The 16,433-nt window shown below is 38.1% G+C and overlaps 1 protein-coding gene across 2 annotated transcripts in view; it reads right to left on the reverse strand.

Annotated features, from left to right (window-relative positions):
• Positions 1-16,433, reverse strand: part of arid5b (AT-rich interaction domain 5B) — an 81,123-nt gene that overhangs the window by 14,023 nt on the left and 50,667 nt on the right. For both annotated transcript variants that reach the window (XM_078931892.1, XM_011484322.4), the window contains exons 6-9: positions 6,783-6,946; positions 5,445-5,715; positions 1,479-1,531; positions 211-308 (exon numbers count right to left, since the gene is read on the reverse strand). In XM_078931892.1, coding sequence (XP_078788018.1) covers positions 211-308; positions 1,479-1,531; positions 5,445-5,715; positions 6,783-6,946 — 586 coding nt within the window. The remainder of the gene's footprint in view (positions 1-210; positions 309-1,478; positions 1,532-5,444; positions 5,716-6,782; positions 6,947-16,433) is intronic.

Genomic DNA, 16,433 nt, shown 5'->3' on the forward strand with positions numbered 1-16,433 from the left:
AATCAACCTGACTGAGTAGTTTTGCAGTGATAACCAGTCATAACATTCAGTAGTAGTGTGTTGTTCAATGCATTTTTGTCAGAGCAGTGCTCTTGCTTACAAGATCATTATATGTTTTGCTGCTTTAAATGAGGCATTATTTTAGATGCTGTATCATTCAGAATGGTAGAAAGCTACCTTAGTGTTTGGCAGCAAGAAAAAGTAGCTCACCTCTCGTAGTGTCTCCGTGTACATGTGGCAGCACTTGTGCTGCTGGGGTTCCCGCCCAGTTCATCATATACATGTTTCCATTGCCTGCGAACCGTGATCTAAAGAAACAGGCAAGAAGACACAGGGATAAGACAAAGAGAAAAAGACAAACAGACCATAAAACTGGACGGTTGGGGGGAAGAAACCCAATTGGTTGAGATCATTTAAAGTTCTCAGGGAGTCACTGAGTCGCGGTGTTCCAGTTATTGAATACTCAACACCCAATTCTCCAACATAATAAGCTCACATGCAGACAGTTATTCCAGCTATAACTCCTTATTACAAAACAGATGGGAATAACAGATGAGTCCTTACACAAAACACAAAGATCCACTAAACCAACAAAAACCTCAACATGAAATGTGAGATCAGCCACTGAGCCTGAAGTCCCACTCCAATCATTTATGATCTATTATAAAAGCCTCCGCTGTGCTTTCTAGTTATGATTATGTCATTTTAGCCAAAATCCAAAAACCTGCGTCGTTTTCTAGGTCATAGTTTCTGCAGAGTGGCACAAGTTGATCAGAAATTTTCCGCTGAGTGCCAAGAATGCCATAAAAACACAATTTTTATTGGAGTGGGTCTTTAAAAGCATTCAAGCCTCACCTAACTGTGTGCTGACTTTTGCTATATTATAAAGACACAAGCATGAGCAACACTGCTGATGACTTCACATCAAACAAGGGCTGAGCTTTGGAAATGTGCACATATGAATAATAAACAAAAAAACGGCAGGTATGGCTGCCAAGGTAAATGCCTTATACGCTCTTATTTCTGACTCATTTTGGCTGTCTGTGCGTATTGCCCAGTATACTGTAAACAGTGGGAGAATATACATATATATGAATGCATTTCACGACATCTCCAATGTGTGTGTGTGTGTGTGTGTGTGTGGGGGGGGGGGGGTCGAGCAATTTATCCAATTTCCTTCTGCGCAGTACAGGACACGGGAACATGTGTTTTACACATCAAAGGAGCTTTAGAAACAAACAGCACCAATTCTGCCCAAAGTGGCTGCAAGCAATAGGCTCTTCTTGGGAAAATCCAGAATGACCTCTAGGGGCTAAAGAAGGGCAGAAAAAAAACTTGGAGGGAAAGAAGGAGACAGGTACAGAAAGGAGTGGATATCCAGAGGAGTGAAAGAGAGAGTCTGAAACAGAGGAGAAGAGGAGAGGGGAGGGACGGCAGCAAAGAAACGAGGATATATTGCCACATATGTGAATACTTACCAGCTCATATCCTCCGAGTTTCTGAGCAGCTTGAAACATAGTCCAAAGGTTGACTATTGGAGACAGAAAACAAACAAGGCAGTTAGGAACTCTGGGAAAGAACCTGAGCTGATACAAGTTACATCATATAGAGTCATTTCACAAGAGACAAGAAGAATATTTTGATCTTTCAGTCAAGGCAACAAGTCAATTACAGAATGTAAGAATAATACACCATCAAAGGTTAAACGTTACCAGCGATTATGTAGCAATCAGGCATAATTTGTGCCTGCTATACTATCACACAGACTGAAAGATACTCTAATGCTGGCAAAATGACAGATTTTCATCATCCTCACACAATACAATGCAGGATGTCAGATCAAATGATGCAAATGAATACAGAGTAACTGTATAAACACCACAGTGTGATAAAATGCTGCATTTGTGAACCCTCTGTTGCAGCCTGCAGGTATGAATGAAAACCATTATAAGCATCAATCGCTTGGAAAAGTACTCAAACTTCTGTTTGAACTAATGCAAATTCATTTGCATTGATTTTCTCATGCAAATACCCGTGACAGGCCAGATAAAAATACAAGTCCTATGTGACGTTGTTTTTTTCCTTTTTCTAAAAATAGCCATTTAAGCTTGCAGAGAGGCTTCAAATTGCTCCAATACAAAATATTTCCCACAAAACAAAGAAGCTAGAAGTTCATTGGAGGAGTCTGTGTGCCAATGACATTTGTATTTGCTTCCTGTAACATCATTGTTTAACATTTTTATATGAAAGCCTATAAATAAGAAAAGGGGGCCTCGCCTGGGGAGAAATCCATCAAAATTCAATCTGTGCGTACACAAAGCCTTGCATTTGTCAAAATGACATTTTCCTATCTCCGCATTTGACAGCATTGATTTTTTTCCTTTCCCTCCTCTCTGCGACCGTTGTCAATGCACGGGTGGAATAACAAAGGGAGCTGGGTAGGTTTTCTGTTTGAACTGAGCACGCAGGCACAATGTGCTTTCTGACTGTGGAAACACAAAGATGGTCTATTTAACTGGCTTGTTATGCATCGACTGTAATTACCACAATCGCACACGGGTTTGGGAGGGGACAGAACACATAAAGGAAATGAGAGAACATGCCTTTTCTTAGATGTCTTGTCATTAGTAATTTCTTTTCTTAATTCCTCTCTGTTTGGCAGGAGCAATTATCACTGAGATAAGGATGACAAAAACAGCAACACAATGCAGCCTCAGTGACACACCGATGGCATGGCAATTAGACAACAGGGCTACGAGAAGAGGACAAATTGGAACTGATGTTTGCAATCACCCGCTGATGTCCGAGCAATGAGCGACGCGGGAATTGCCACAAGTGCGCACACTTATCAAATAATTTAGGAGAGCTTTCAGAATAAACAACGCGACCGCTAGTATTTCATTCCTTTCTTCCCCCTTAGTTCACAAACGCATTTTGTTTAACACCTTTTCTGCACCCACACAGCATCAGATGCAGCAGCTGTTCAGTTAACTCAATGACAAATAAGATGCACAAAAATAGGACAGTGAGTAACAAGAATAAACAACTGTTACCGTTGTTTATCATCTGTGACTGAGGCAGACTATTACATTGAGTTCTTTTCGCTCATTTTTGTTCTCATAAATACTTAAGTGATTCTTTAAAATGGAATAAATGTAGATCGGGTTGCTGGAATATGAATATTTGCTACTCTGTTGGCTCCAACACAGACTTAAGAAAGTCTTATGAATTAATAACTTTTATCTATTTAACATTCTGCGAGGACAAAAAGCTGCATTTTCTTCTTTTGTGTGCTTCTAACACAATGATTGTTTACTTTGGTTTCCAAGAACCAGAAAAAAAGGATGCCTTCAGCCTGCAAAATACCATCAAATGATTCCCTTTGTTTTGTTTTTTTAAGCATACTGTTGTCAAATTAGCATCTCTGCTCTACATGTTTAATGCATTCAGATCCTTGGGAGAAATAGAAATTCAGGACTAGAATGTTGCAGGAAAAACAAGCAGGCACTGTGTTGGGCCAGCAACATTAATATTACAGGTTTTGCAATGTAATGAGCAATTAGATTTAAAAGCAGACTGACTAAACGGTGATGAGTCATGCTGCTGGGATGCACAGAAACACGGATCTACAAACGAGGTCCACATTCGGATTAATTAAAGTCAAGGCAAACTGATATTTTACCGGCCGAGCCAACAAAGCCAGAGTAAATCTGGTAAATCATTCAACCATCTGTTGCTTTGTCAAGCTCCAAAGTACTTGATGAAAGAAAATTAATACAGAAATGCAACTAAAATAACACATTTTCACATTTCCATTGCAGAAAAGTGAGTTCTTTGATCCCCTGCGCATTTGTGCTGAGCCTAAAGGAACGAATATGAAAACGGCGGCTGATTACATCTAAGGGTTTGTATTAATTATGATGTGTTTTCCTTTTTTACTGCTTTTTATATGTGTTGATGTATTCTCGCTGCCAAGGACGAAGTTTAAACAGCATGATTTCACTATTTAATGAGGGCCCTGCTTATGATGTGGCTGGTTTATGGATTCAAAGCATGCACTGTATGTAAAACAGTTGGCGCGTGGACCTCGACTTTATTCTGAGCTCAAACAGAGAAATGCCAACTAAAAGTAAAGCCTATTGGGTATTTAATTCTGGTCCTCTCTTTCCCTCCTCCTTTCCTCCCGCTCTTGTCTCCCACAAACACGACGACCTATTTAAGCTACAACGTGTTGGCACCCAAGATGACAGGACTGTCAAAATACTGCGGTGAGGTTAGCAGAGTCAAGGCGACCACAGCTTTACCTGCATGTAATAGTTTAGAGTAATGAGTTTTACCATGCTATAAACTGTCACTGGTACATTCAAGAACACATCTTCCTCCCTCCAGTTCATTAGCTGGAGTTGACGTGCTGCTCTCTGATCTCAATAGCTCAATCCTTTTTGGCTTGTGACAGTAAATGCCAGTTCCTTCCGTGAACAAACTGCACATTTATTTTAAAAAACACACACACAGCTAGAGTCGACTTTCTCAGGTGTCTTGCCTCAAGATCAAACGACCTAAACAAATGCACTTTTTAGGAGAACAGAGTGCGTGTTTTTTTTTTCTTTCTGCCCTGTGCATTTTGAGTGCAAGCTAAGCTTCTGACCTATATTAGACATCTTTCATCTCAGGCAGACGTGTTTCCCATACATCTGATGTTCTTTTAACACTGTTAAAGGATCATCTTGGCCTTCAAAGCAAAAGCCCTCTGACAAGTGTGAGAAGTCATCCTCTCTTTATATGAAAGCCAAATAAAATATGTTTTGACTGAAGCCTCCCAAATCTTTTACAGGCTGCTGGAAGCAGTTTTTCTCAACCTGAACTATTTAGCCTATTTTATTATTATTTATTCATACGCAAACATTCTTTATACAATGCTTTTTAGAATATATATAGATACATTTGACTTTTGGCATATTGCTTGCTTTAGTCTCCCCCTGAAGCGCTCATGCTTTGTAATGTTATGACAAAGCAGGTACTTGCTTCTCATTTGATCACAACACGGGGGCAGTATAGTTAACATGTGGTTAAAGGTGCTGATTAAATCCCACACAGGGTTTTTCCCTGCTTGTTTACCATCTTGAACAGTTTCAGTCTAAACTGTAATTTGGAGTCTTTTTTTCTTCTTCAAAGCTAATTTAGCATGAAAATATTTTTAGCTTCTTTATTTGTGTATTATGTGATTTCCTACAGGTTTATTTTCTTTCACTCTGTATTGAGGCTTTTTTTTTTTGTTTCTTATCCCCTCTCAGTGTGTTAACCTTCCCCAACGGCAATGTTGTGACCTAAATTTCCAAAATAACGCTCGTAAAATCTACCCACACAAACTTTACTACTGCATCTACAAGAGTGCTCCTTTGTTTAAACAGTGAGGGAATAGGAAAGTAAGTTGCACTACTCACTCTGCTTGAAGCCGAGGAAGGGGATCCTCTCTATGGGCGTGTCTCTGTCTTTCATGTACTTGTACAGCGATACTAAGAAAGCCTGCTCCTCTGCCCGGTTCTCCTCTGATGCTTCCTCCTCTTTCTTCTCCTCCTTTCTGTCGCTTCTCTCCTCCTTCTCTTTTGCCCTCTCCTTTTCCTCAATTAAGGATTTTTTGTTGAGGCCAGTGGCCCTTTGCCTGGCTGGTGTGGTGATTTTTCCGTTGAGTACCGCTTTACAGTTGGGTTTGACCTGCAAAGGCACAGCATATGGAATCAGCAGGAACATTTTTAAAGGAGAGCTGAAACGTAAACGAGGTCAGACAGTTTGCATTAGATGGGTTTACCTTTAAGAGCAAAACAAACAGTGTTTTTTCGTGGCCCCAGAGGAAGCCTCTCATTGATTATGAATGGAACTGCTCTTCTTGTCATCACAGATTAGAGACAGACAAGTTTGACTTACGCTCTGGGAGAGAATCGCTAATATTAATTTAACTGTGCAAGGTCACAGAGATGGCAGCTTTTAGGAGAGATATTTATCCTACTTGAATTTCATTAACAATGCAAGAAAACTGAAAGAATAACAGACACAAAAAAACTGAGGTTATTGCGGCTGTAAATAAAACACTCGTTTCTTCCACAAACTACTGTGGTTTTCTTTTAATTTGTTTTGAGACACAGATGACTCCTTCATATTCTATTATTTATAATTTAGTGAGGTTCTACAAAAAAGAGATAAACATCTTGTCCTTCTGTGGGATCGTGTTGTACTCTTTAAAAGCTGTGTTGGAGAAGGAGAACATGGACACATAAGTGCTGCTCCATCCCCAATGCTATCAGTTTTAATAAATCATTGAATCAATGTATAAGATGAAAATAAAACATCATAACATATATTTATGAGCTTATTTTACTAAAAAAAAAAGAAAAAATTAAACATTTGGAATATTCTTAATTGCTCCCTGGGTTCTCACAAGTGCACCTTTTCCAGATTATGTCATGTCATTATGTAATCCATGTCCTTCAAAGTCACGTTTAAATTCATGCATGGACTGTTCCACTGTACTGCCACAGTGAGTGGATTGTATAACTGAAATGCATTGGCCTCATTCTGCAAGTGAAGCAATAATGAAACAGATAGCAAAAGTAACACCTTTAAAATCAAGCTTTCACACAAACACCCATCTTTAAATCACATTTTACAGCTGCCTAAAAATCTGCTGCGGTTGAATTGCTCTCTTTCAAAGGCAAATGTTTTGATAGTTAACTTCATTTTTTGATTTGTGCTGTGTATTTCTTCCAAAACTCCTCTAACCTCACCTTGGTTGTAGTTTTGCTCTCTGGGCTGAGCGGCTCCTGCGCTCCAACAGCTGCTGAACTCTGGGTCGACCCTGACGAGCCCTGACCCTGAGCCTGACCCTGGGACTCCCTCCTCTGCGAGAGGGACAGCTTCTTCTTCCGAGGTCGCCCCTTAAGATTGGGAGCTAAGGGAGAGGAAACAGTGTGATAACTGTCAAATCAGGCGGCACTGAGTGATTCATCCCTCTTTGTGGACGAGATCTGATCCTCTCACCTAAACATATTACCATACGATTTACAGTGAGAATAAAATACCTAAACATTGAAGGCCAAAGTGGATTTCCTGCCAGAAACTGTTGACTTTCAGCTGCTGAGAACAGAGGCTGTGACAGGACCGTTTACAACTTGGGAAAGGAATTTCAAAGGCCTGCTAGCCTGTAGCTAATTATTTCTAAGCTGGATCAGAGCTACATTGTGCTGAATAGTGTAGCAGGTTGCCAAATTGCTCCAGTGTGCTAGTAAACATGATCCTAAAGTTTGCTCTGAGCCTAAAAGTGTAACTACATTTAAATTTTGACGGATGTATTTTTAACGCTGCTGATGAGAAACAGTCAAAACAGTTAGGCAGTTGGCAAAATATTGCAAATTACAGATGCTGGTTAACCAACGAACCCACAAAGAAAAAAAAAAAAAAAGAGAGAAATTTCACACAGTTTCTGCAGGCAGAAATATTTTTGACAAATGAAAGAAAAAAAAACAGAAGCCTGTATGTGTTTCTTTAAGTAACACGTACAACAGGAACAAGCTGTACTTTGCTTCCATCTCCTCCTCTCACCATAAAACATTAAACTGAACTCCAGCGGTTCAAAAAGAAAAAAAAAAAAGATCATCATGTCTCTATTTTCAGTTTTCCTCTGGTTGGTCTGCCTATGTCTTAAAGCTCAATGCAGTTAATTAAAAACACATGAACCTGCCTGATAGGAGCTCTTTGTTTGAAAGGCTGGCAGATATAATTGCTCAGTTCATATTACACACACAATAAAGTATTTAAACCCACCAAGTCCTTTGTACGCCCACGTTTATGTCAATCCACGATTGTAATGTAACTTCTTGGCAGACTGCCTAGCCTGACTGCAGCAACACAAACAGAGATAAGCACAAAAGAGAGAAAGAGAAGAGGGAAGAAAAACCAAAGAAACTTCAAATAATCTAACTTCAGTCACACATTTATCAGTGTCAACACTTCTTCTTTCCATCCGCAATGACAATTAAATTCCATCCAAGGTTGCTTTTTTGCCAAAAGAATTCGAATGATTATTTTTGTCAGATCAAATACCATCAAGGAAGTGTTACAATAACACTGGAGCTGAATAAAATCAAACCTCATTAAAAGGGAGAAGTGCTCACAACCCATCACCCTATCGGTGTGTGTTGTTATTTTCACCACACGGTGGAAAAACAGCTCAAGGAAAATTCCAAGGGCATTTGCTGTGCATTTGTCTTCCCTTTGACACAGAAAAAAAAACAAGTTTTCAACACAGTAATCTTTACTTCGAAAGCATTGGGCGTGTCCCTTCTCTCTTTTCTCATTTAGCAGCTCGCTCTGCTTTCTTTTTTTTTGGCAAACACTCATTAAGTTGGAGAAAACCTAAATATCCTGTGAGTTAGCTATTACGGTCATTTGTGAGCGACACATAAACTCAGTTCACAATATTTATAATCTCATCCTGTAGCCATAATTTAGCCTTGGTAAACAAACACAGAGAAAATCCGATAAACTCTTAAAAGAACCAACTGATGACCATAAACCAGATATTAAAAGCATATGCTGGCCTTGCAATTAAACAAATATTGAATTCTTTCCAGTTTTTTTGCTGAGTAAGGTCCATGCTCAGAGAATGGGTCTCTTTTTAGTCCAATCAAGCCCTCTGCGATACCCTACACTCTCTTATGTAACAACTGTCTGTTTACATTTTTCATCAGGTCAAATGCTGCTGTGTACAAAAATGCTGCAACTGCAGCAAAACAAAGCTCTAAAAAAACAAAAAGGAAATAATCGATTCAGTGACTGAGAGCTGCTTAACACGCTAAAACACTGCAGCCAGGTTATAAATAAGATTGAATTACATCAAATGTATTATGCATTTATGTGTTTTTGCAGACAAACAGGCACAGAAGGTCAAGTGAAGACAACCTCCATGCAACAAAAAATATAATGGTGTTGCATAAGGGAGGAGTCACCTGCTTTAGAATGAGAAAATCTAACATGGAGCAACTTTGCGGATTGATTTTCTAGAATAGAAACATGGACATTTATAGTCTGCGGGAAAACAAAGCGTGCATCACAAGACAATGATTTTGCAGCACCCTGGGAGATGGGATATTTTTACCTCTCTGTGGGCATTAAGTGCATCTGTCAGTGTACCAGAAAAATAGGTTATTTAAGCATGTATGATACTGTACTTCCCTTTGCAAACCAAAAGCGGATGCTGACCAAGCTTCCATATTCATTTCTGATACTTTCTGCTTATGTGGGATGGTAACCTGACTAAAAGACATCACTCAAAAACGCATTTATAGGCACACATGTGCACATGGACTGACAAACAAAAAGAAAAGCCTACAACATTTTTCTGTTGACACAATGATGTAAAGCAGCTTACTAGAGGGAGGTGAGGCAATTCATACGCAAACACACACATACACAGGTTTGAGTGTTCCCTAGGGCGAGAATCCATCATGAATTGTCAAAGAGCCACGGACCATGGAAGTCAAGACAACTTCAGCCGAGATGACAACTTGGTCTCTGTATGATGCCAAATGCGCTCAGCTCTTATTAGCTATAAAACAAAGCTCTGTTTAATAATTTCACCCTCTCAGATTCAATTAAACACAGAGATAATGCTATTCCACTGATGTCAAGCATAATGGAAAAACTCATTAGGTAAAGCTTAGAAAGGGTTCTCATGGTTTTGTGCTCTGGAACCACAGGGAACCGACAAAGTAGACTGACTGACAGACTGCCTTTAAAGAGAGACAAAAACAAACAACCCTAACCACAGTTGAGCTCAGAGATGTTTTGCATTATGAAAAAAACCTATGAATGTGTTCATTTAATCAACAGTAAAAAAAATAAAAAAAATAAAAAATCTAGTTTAATGCAAACAAACACTCGACGTGCAACAAAAAGCTCAGGGATCTAAAAATACTTTGATGTACTTAAGCAGATTAGCAGCCAACTCATCCCTTCATTTGGCACTTTTGGCACAATAACACTCACGACTGAAATAATCAGTCACAACTTAGAATAGGATGTGCGCTGCGGTTTTGTATTTTTAGTCACACTAGCAATAAAGATCAAAGGCTGGCTAATTAGATTGGTCAGAAAATCAGTTTACTGGCATAGAATAGATTTTAAAAAACACAAGTGGGAGACAGATTGATGTTGAATTCTGTGCAGATGATGGGTTTTTGATGAGGATACCTTAATGTTTTGCAGCTAATTCATGCCTATAACAGAAAATATGTTTAATAGATTCTTTTTTTTTTAATTGACTAATACTTATGTAATCCTCTCAAAAATCCAATTATCCACAATGTTTTTTTTACTATTTTATTAGGTCCTAATTGTTATGTAACATATTTTATTTATGATCAAAGAAAGCACCATATTTGGACTTCCTTGGGAATTTTTTTTTATTATTTTTCCTGCATTCTTTACAAAAAGGTTCCAAGGATACACAGAGAAATAATTTGTGTCAAACTCTGTAGGTGAAGTACAATTAGACAATTCTCGTGGCTGAATTCCATTTATAATATTATAATTTTTCTTTTAAATACATTTTCATTATAATTTATAATATAAAACAGCTGTGTGACAAATTCAACAGAGCTTAAATGGGTGTGTTGTTAAACAGATGCTGCACAGATGGATGACAAGAACTATGGTATGTTCCTCCCAGTACATTTTCAGCATGTTGTTTGATTCATGCTATAAAATTAAAGACAATTCCATAAATGCAGGTATTTATCAGAATGGTTAGGGCTAAAATTAATTATGAGGATTAGAAAAAAGTCCTCCGATTCACCTACCACCTACTTTTAAATGGCTTTGAACGTTTAGACTAGAAGGTATTGTGGTAATCTCTGCTTTCTTTCAAGAAGATGGTGCCGTTCATCTCACAGGAGGTAAAAAAAGAAAGGAAGCAGTAAAGCTTTCTTTGTTAAGGATCCTTACTAAACAAACAGACCATTCTTTGTATTTTAGTTTGCCTGACGAAAGCTCGAGTGCTGAAATGTTGCAATGAATTTTCAGTTGTGCAAGCTAGGAGGGAGTGCGGGAATCCTTTTTACTTTCTATTTTAGTTACTCTAAAAGTGCCAAAGCTCAGACCTCTTAGCTTGCTGTGTGTCAAGCTAGTAAGCGCATTACTTTTTACATTTGATTTTATTTAAAGCATTTAAAGCTTTCTCGGAATATATATGTTTTTCCCCGAAGGCTTCCTGACAGAATTTTACTTTTGTAAAATGTAAAGAAATTTGCAACAAATTGGAAAATAAGCAGCCAAGTAGGCAGTGAAATGTCATTTTACTTCCTGTTTACACTAATGCTGGTGCGTGCATTCTTCAAGCCTTTATTGAAAGTCTAAGAAAAGATTCTCAAGTGTACAACATTGAAATGTGATCACACCAGTTGGTAATTTTGCCCAGATGAGCTGCTTTCCACTTCTGCCTCTGATAGTAGCTTTATCAAATTTTTAAAAACCCACTCTGATGAAAATCATGTTTTTGGTGTTTTTAACACATTCTTGTATAATTTTTCTGATGGTGGAGGACATATTTAAACAAAATTAAACTTAAATTGCATTTCTGAGTATTTTTTTAAAAAATCGTAAATCTAGAGCAGATGAAAATATGCAGTTTTGAAGCTACTACAGCAAGCCATAAGCTCCCTGCTCTTAAATTGGCACATTTCAGAGGCAAATTTCTAATAAACTACTGCTGCTGTGCAAAAAAACGCCCTAGAAAACAACACATATTTTTCTGTTTTGGCTAAAAATGTCATAATTATAATTTAAAGACCATAGGAACACTTTTAAAATAGACCAAAAGAGGATCGGAGTGAGACTTTAACCCTTTTGAAGTGAAAAGGCAAGCAAGTTGAGGATTAAATCTTCATGCTTTAACCATTAAAGAAGTCATTACTATCATGTCCATCAATAGGAAAGCCTGACATCATTTAAGGCTTTGCTGACACAACACTGACATGAGTCTGGTTCAGAGTGCTGCTGCTCCCCTGCAGTGTTTTTGGGACAAAACTCCTCACAGCTTTGTTTTAAAACAAGAGGAGCTGTCTTTGCAGCCTCGATTTCAATCACCTGCTGTTGCTGTTACATACAACTAAGGTCAAACTGCTAAGTTGGCCATTTATGGGCCTGTTTATGTGTTATTGAGTGTATTTTAGTAGGTGTGCAATAATGTGATTACACTGTCAACACACAAACTAAACCTGCAGGAGTTTGTTCGCAGACATGTTCGGCATTCTTTGTTTATGCCTTTTGTTTTCAGCTGCTATTTGGGTTCTAACATGGTTTCATTTGACAAATATTTGGCCACCATTTTGTTGACTTTTGTTCTCACTAACACATACTTTAATGTTCACACCTAATCCTTGAGTCTCGAAAGGCATCTTTCATTTTAATTGCTTGCTTTGTTTGTGTGCTTTAATGTCTGTTAAAAAATGGATTGTTGTTTCATTGTAATTTTATTGGAAAGTGAGTTTTTTGTTTGACATTATGTCCCCATTATTTTCCTTCCTTTCATATTTGTATCCAATGTTTGCTGTGAAGGTCAGCCCCCATGCTTGACCTTTATTTTATTTTTTGTTCCACAGATCACAACACACCGAATCACAGTTACATTTTAAACAGCATAATGCCTGTTTAGTCACTGATTCCCATTTATTAAAATTCTCAGCAAGTCTTATGAGGCAGTACTGATTAACCAATCTTCACTTATCAAAATTTCCACTAAAGCCTGCAGCAGCTACCGAGAAACACTCCCTTTTACAATACTTGAGGTACATTTATGTTAAAGGTCTTTCCAGATAAAATCACAGATATGAAGCAACATTTATCCAAACTGACAGCCTAAAGAAGAATGTCCCCTCTGCACTAACATGAAACCAACCTCCCACTTATGCCTCCACTCAAACTCCTAATTCTAGTTTAACATCAACTTCCTTTCAACATAAAGAGCCCCAAGTTCAAAGAGGTGAAAGAAGATGACTGAAGCATGACTAGGACAGGCAGTGACAGATGGAAAACGTGTTTTGACATATTTTACGATCTCAATTGGTGGCAAATCCCCCCCAAAGAACTTACACCTACTCAGCAATTAGGATCATAGCTCACAAGGAAAGAAAACATTCATGTAACATGTAACAGCTTGATGCCCGTCAGGACACTACAGCAGACACTGAATTAAAATACTTCTCATTTTATAAACAAAAGAAAACAGTTTGAATGAGGTTATCCAGTAAGAAGAAAAAAGAAAAACACACGCTGAAAGAGCAGCAGCAGACGAAACAAAAACACAGCGACATAACTTCCTGCTGATAAAACAAACCAGATCTTTAGAGCAAACACCGCAGCACCTTCTTCAGGACTTCAACAGAATGAAAAGTGAAGTCACAATCCAGATCTGCTTTAATCAGTCTTTAAGAGAGTCAGTTTCACAAAACTCCCAGATGAATCACAGGGTTAAAAATAATAATAGAATGAATAACAGGTATTTAACCAAACACAACTTGAAGTCATCTGTAAAACATCCCGCAAAGACCACCCCCTCAGGATAAAAACTGAGGGGTGCAAGTTAGGAGGAATCCTTCCCCAGGGAAAGATTTGTAAATGAAACTCTACTAACGACAACACACACACCCACACACACACACACACATCCTCACAGAAGGTCATTCATACTGGGTTTCAAGTTTGGAAATTTAAGGTGAGTCATAAAGCAACAGTGCAGACAAAGAAATTCCTGGTAATTAGTTACCACTAAAATTAGAAACAATTTTTTATAACAATATCATTTTTTAAAATTAAAATTAAAAAAGTGGTTGATGTAGAGCAGGGGTCTGCAACCTGAGGCCCTGGAGCCACATCTGGCTCTTTTTCTCTTCCACTCTGGCTCTTTGGCTATAAAAAATACTAACAACTGGAATACATGTTAAATTAGCTGTTTCGGATGAGCACACATTCTAATCTATGCACCACAATAGCACCTAGTTGTTGTTATAAAGATTAAAAAGGCCATATTTGACTTGGTTTTCTTGTTTTTTTAATACAAGTAAGCAGCAGGAAGATTTGATTTGACACAGGGTGTACTTTATTTTAAAAGGAACTTGTATGCGCAGCTGTCAAAGTCAAGAAGTTAAAGTTTTTATTCATGGAAAAAATGTAACATTTTTATAGTTCAATTATTGTAAATATTTAAAAGCTTAATGAATATCTTATTATTGGCTTTGTAGTGTATTTTTCTAAAAGGTTAAGTGAGACTTCGTCTCTCACTGGGTTTGGTCAATAGGAAGCTGGATCAAACGGCTCCTTTAGTGTTAAAGGTTCCTGCCCCCTTATATAGAGTAACAAATCCATCATGTGAAAATCATAACACGCTGTCATCCAGCGCCTGAGTAGCAAACTTTAATCTGCTGAGCAATGGAGCGTTTAATGTGTGATCAGTGAAGTGATATTACATTTTAGTTGAATATTTTAGCTCCACAATAAAGTGACAAGATGAGCTTCAAAGCAGAACAGTGAAGATCAGATTAAAAAAAAAAAAAAAAAGGAGCAATGATTGATGTCTCAGTTAGCAGTGACAGGCGACGGCGTTTCTTCACTAAACATCAAACAGCCATGAGGTTGGAAAGATTTCAAGAGTTAGGGCTCGAGATTTGCACTTGTCGGACCGCAGTTTCGGATGGCAATTCTTTGGGAAAAACACATCGGAGCTGACATGTTTCTTTCTTCAGCTCATTTCTGAGGTCAAAAATGTTTTTTGTGGGTTCACGACACATGTTACAAATTAATCAGATCAGAAGCTTTCCAAATTCAAATCAAGCCCCAGGCAAAGAGAGAGCAAAATGCAGAATGTAATGTTTAACACTTCAACAGCTTACTGGCTCAAATTTTAAATGTGAGATTTGCCAAGTAAATCGTCAATAAATCAGAACAGATATTATTTTACCCAGGATATACATATCCACTGGATTTTCATAACCTCTCATTAGTATTTCACTTTTACAGTCTCCTAAATCTCTCTCTCTCTCAGTTTCCTCCTACTGTCCAATTCTAGAAATCCAGTTGAAGGAAAAAGATCATAAAAATGTTCACTCACATATCAGTCAAAGTGAAATCACCATCTCTCACACTCCTGGCACGGTCACAGAGACACAGAGAGATATTGTTTTGATGATTCCTCCTCCAGGATGAGGGTTGAGATTGTTCTTTGTGATCATCTTTTTTTCCCTTTTGTCTGCTCACCAGAACTGCTAGTTAAGTTGATTTAAATTTGGTGCAGCCTGCTTTCTCAACTCAACAACCATTCCTGTATTTTTTAAAGCTTTCTTTTTTGGCCGATTGAAGCCCTCCCTCTGCTCTGTCATTACGCCGCGGACTGGAGCTGCTTTTCCACACACTAATATGATTTATTTTTGACATTCTCACCATTTTTCTGTTCTTGTGCTCAAGGCGCGCTTCGACAAAGAGCCATTTGAGATGCACTGACAGCACAAAAAGCAGCAGTAGTCATACATCAAGCATCTTTATCACTGCAATCATCAAAATTACACAATGTACCCGCAGAGCGAGTGGGCGGACACACTGTCCTGTTTTTATTTACCATCACAACCCTGGTAGGTTGACAAATGATACACATATTCATTAAGTTCTCAGAACTATGCAGATGAGGATTAATATTGATTATTTTGTGAAATGTTTCAGCAGTACAGAGAAAAATATTCAATCATCCTCAGAGAATTACGCATCAGTTTTCTCTATTGTTGCCTCTGAATGCAACACAAAGAGATATTTTTACCTCCAGTGCCTGAGAGCTAGTTGGAATTAATAAAGAGGAATGTATCTGGACGCTTCCTCAGTTCAGTAATGGATACTAGTCTCTTACATAAACACAAATGTTTTGCTAGATTTCAACCAAAAAAATAAAACAGTTTACTGTAATTTTTTTTTAACCAGCATTCAAAGTTATGGTGAATGATTTAAACAAGTGGAAAAAAATCCTGACCCCTGACACACAAAATCACTGTAACACAAGACTGTAAGAGCATGTGTTTGAGTAAGAGGCGGGTGTTAGTAAGGCTAAAAGAGGTGTAGCAGCAATCCCTCAAGGTGCAGTCGACTCATGCAACAGCACCTTGCAAACAGGTCTTTCTTTCAAACCCTGCAGCAGCTCAATCTCTTCCTGCCTTTGAAAGAGCAGGTTGACAAAGAAAGACAAAAAAAAAAAAAAAATAGCATTTCTCCACTTCCTACTGTTTATTTCCATATCAGCTTTCACTTCTAAATGTTCCGGCAGGGTTTTTATTATTTTGTATTCTAACAAAAATGAAAATAATTAAAGTCACAATTCCTGGTTTTTGAAAAATTGAAATTGA

The sequence above is a fragment of the Oryzias latipes genome, chromosome 15, assembly GCF_053564925.1.
Source record: "Oryzias latipes strain Hd-rR chromosome 15, Olatipes_Hd-rR_3.1".
NCBI classification, from domain to species: domain Eukaryota; kingdom Metazoa; phylum Chordata; class Actinopteri; order Beloniformes; family Adrianichthyidae; genus Oryzias; species Oryzias latipes.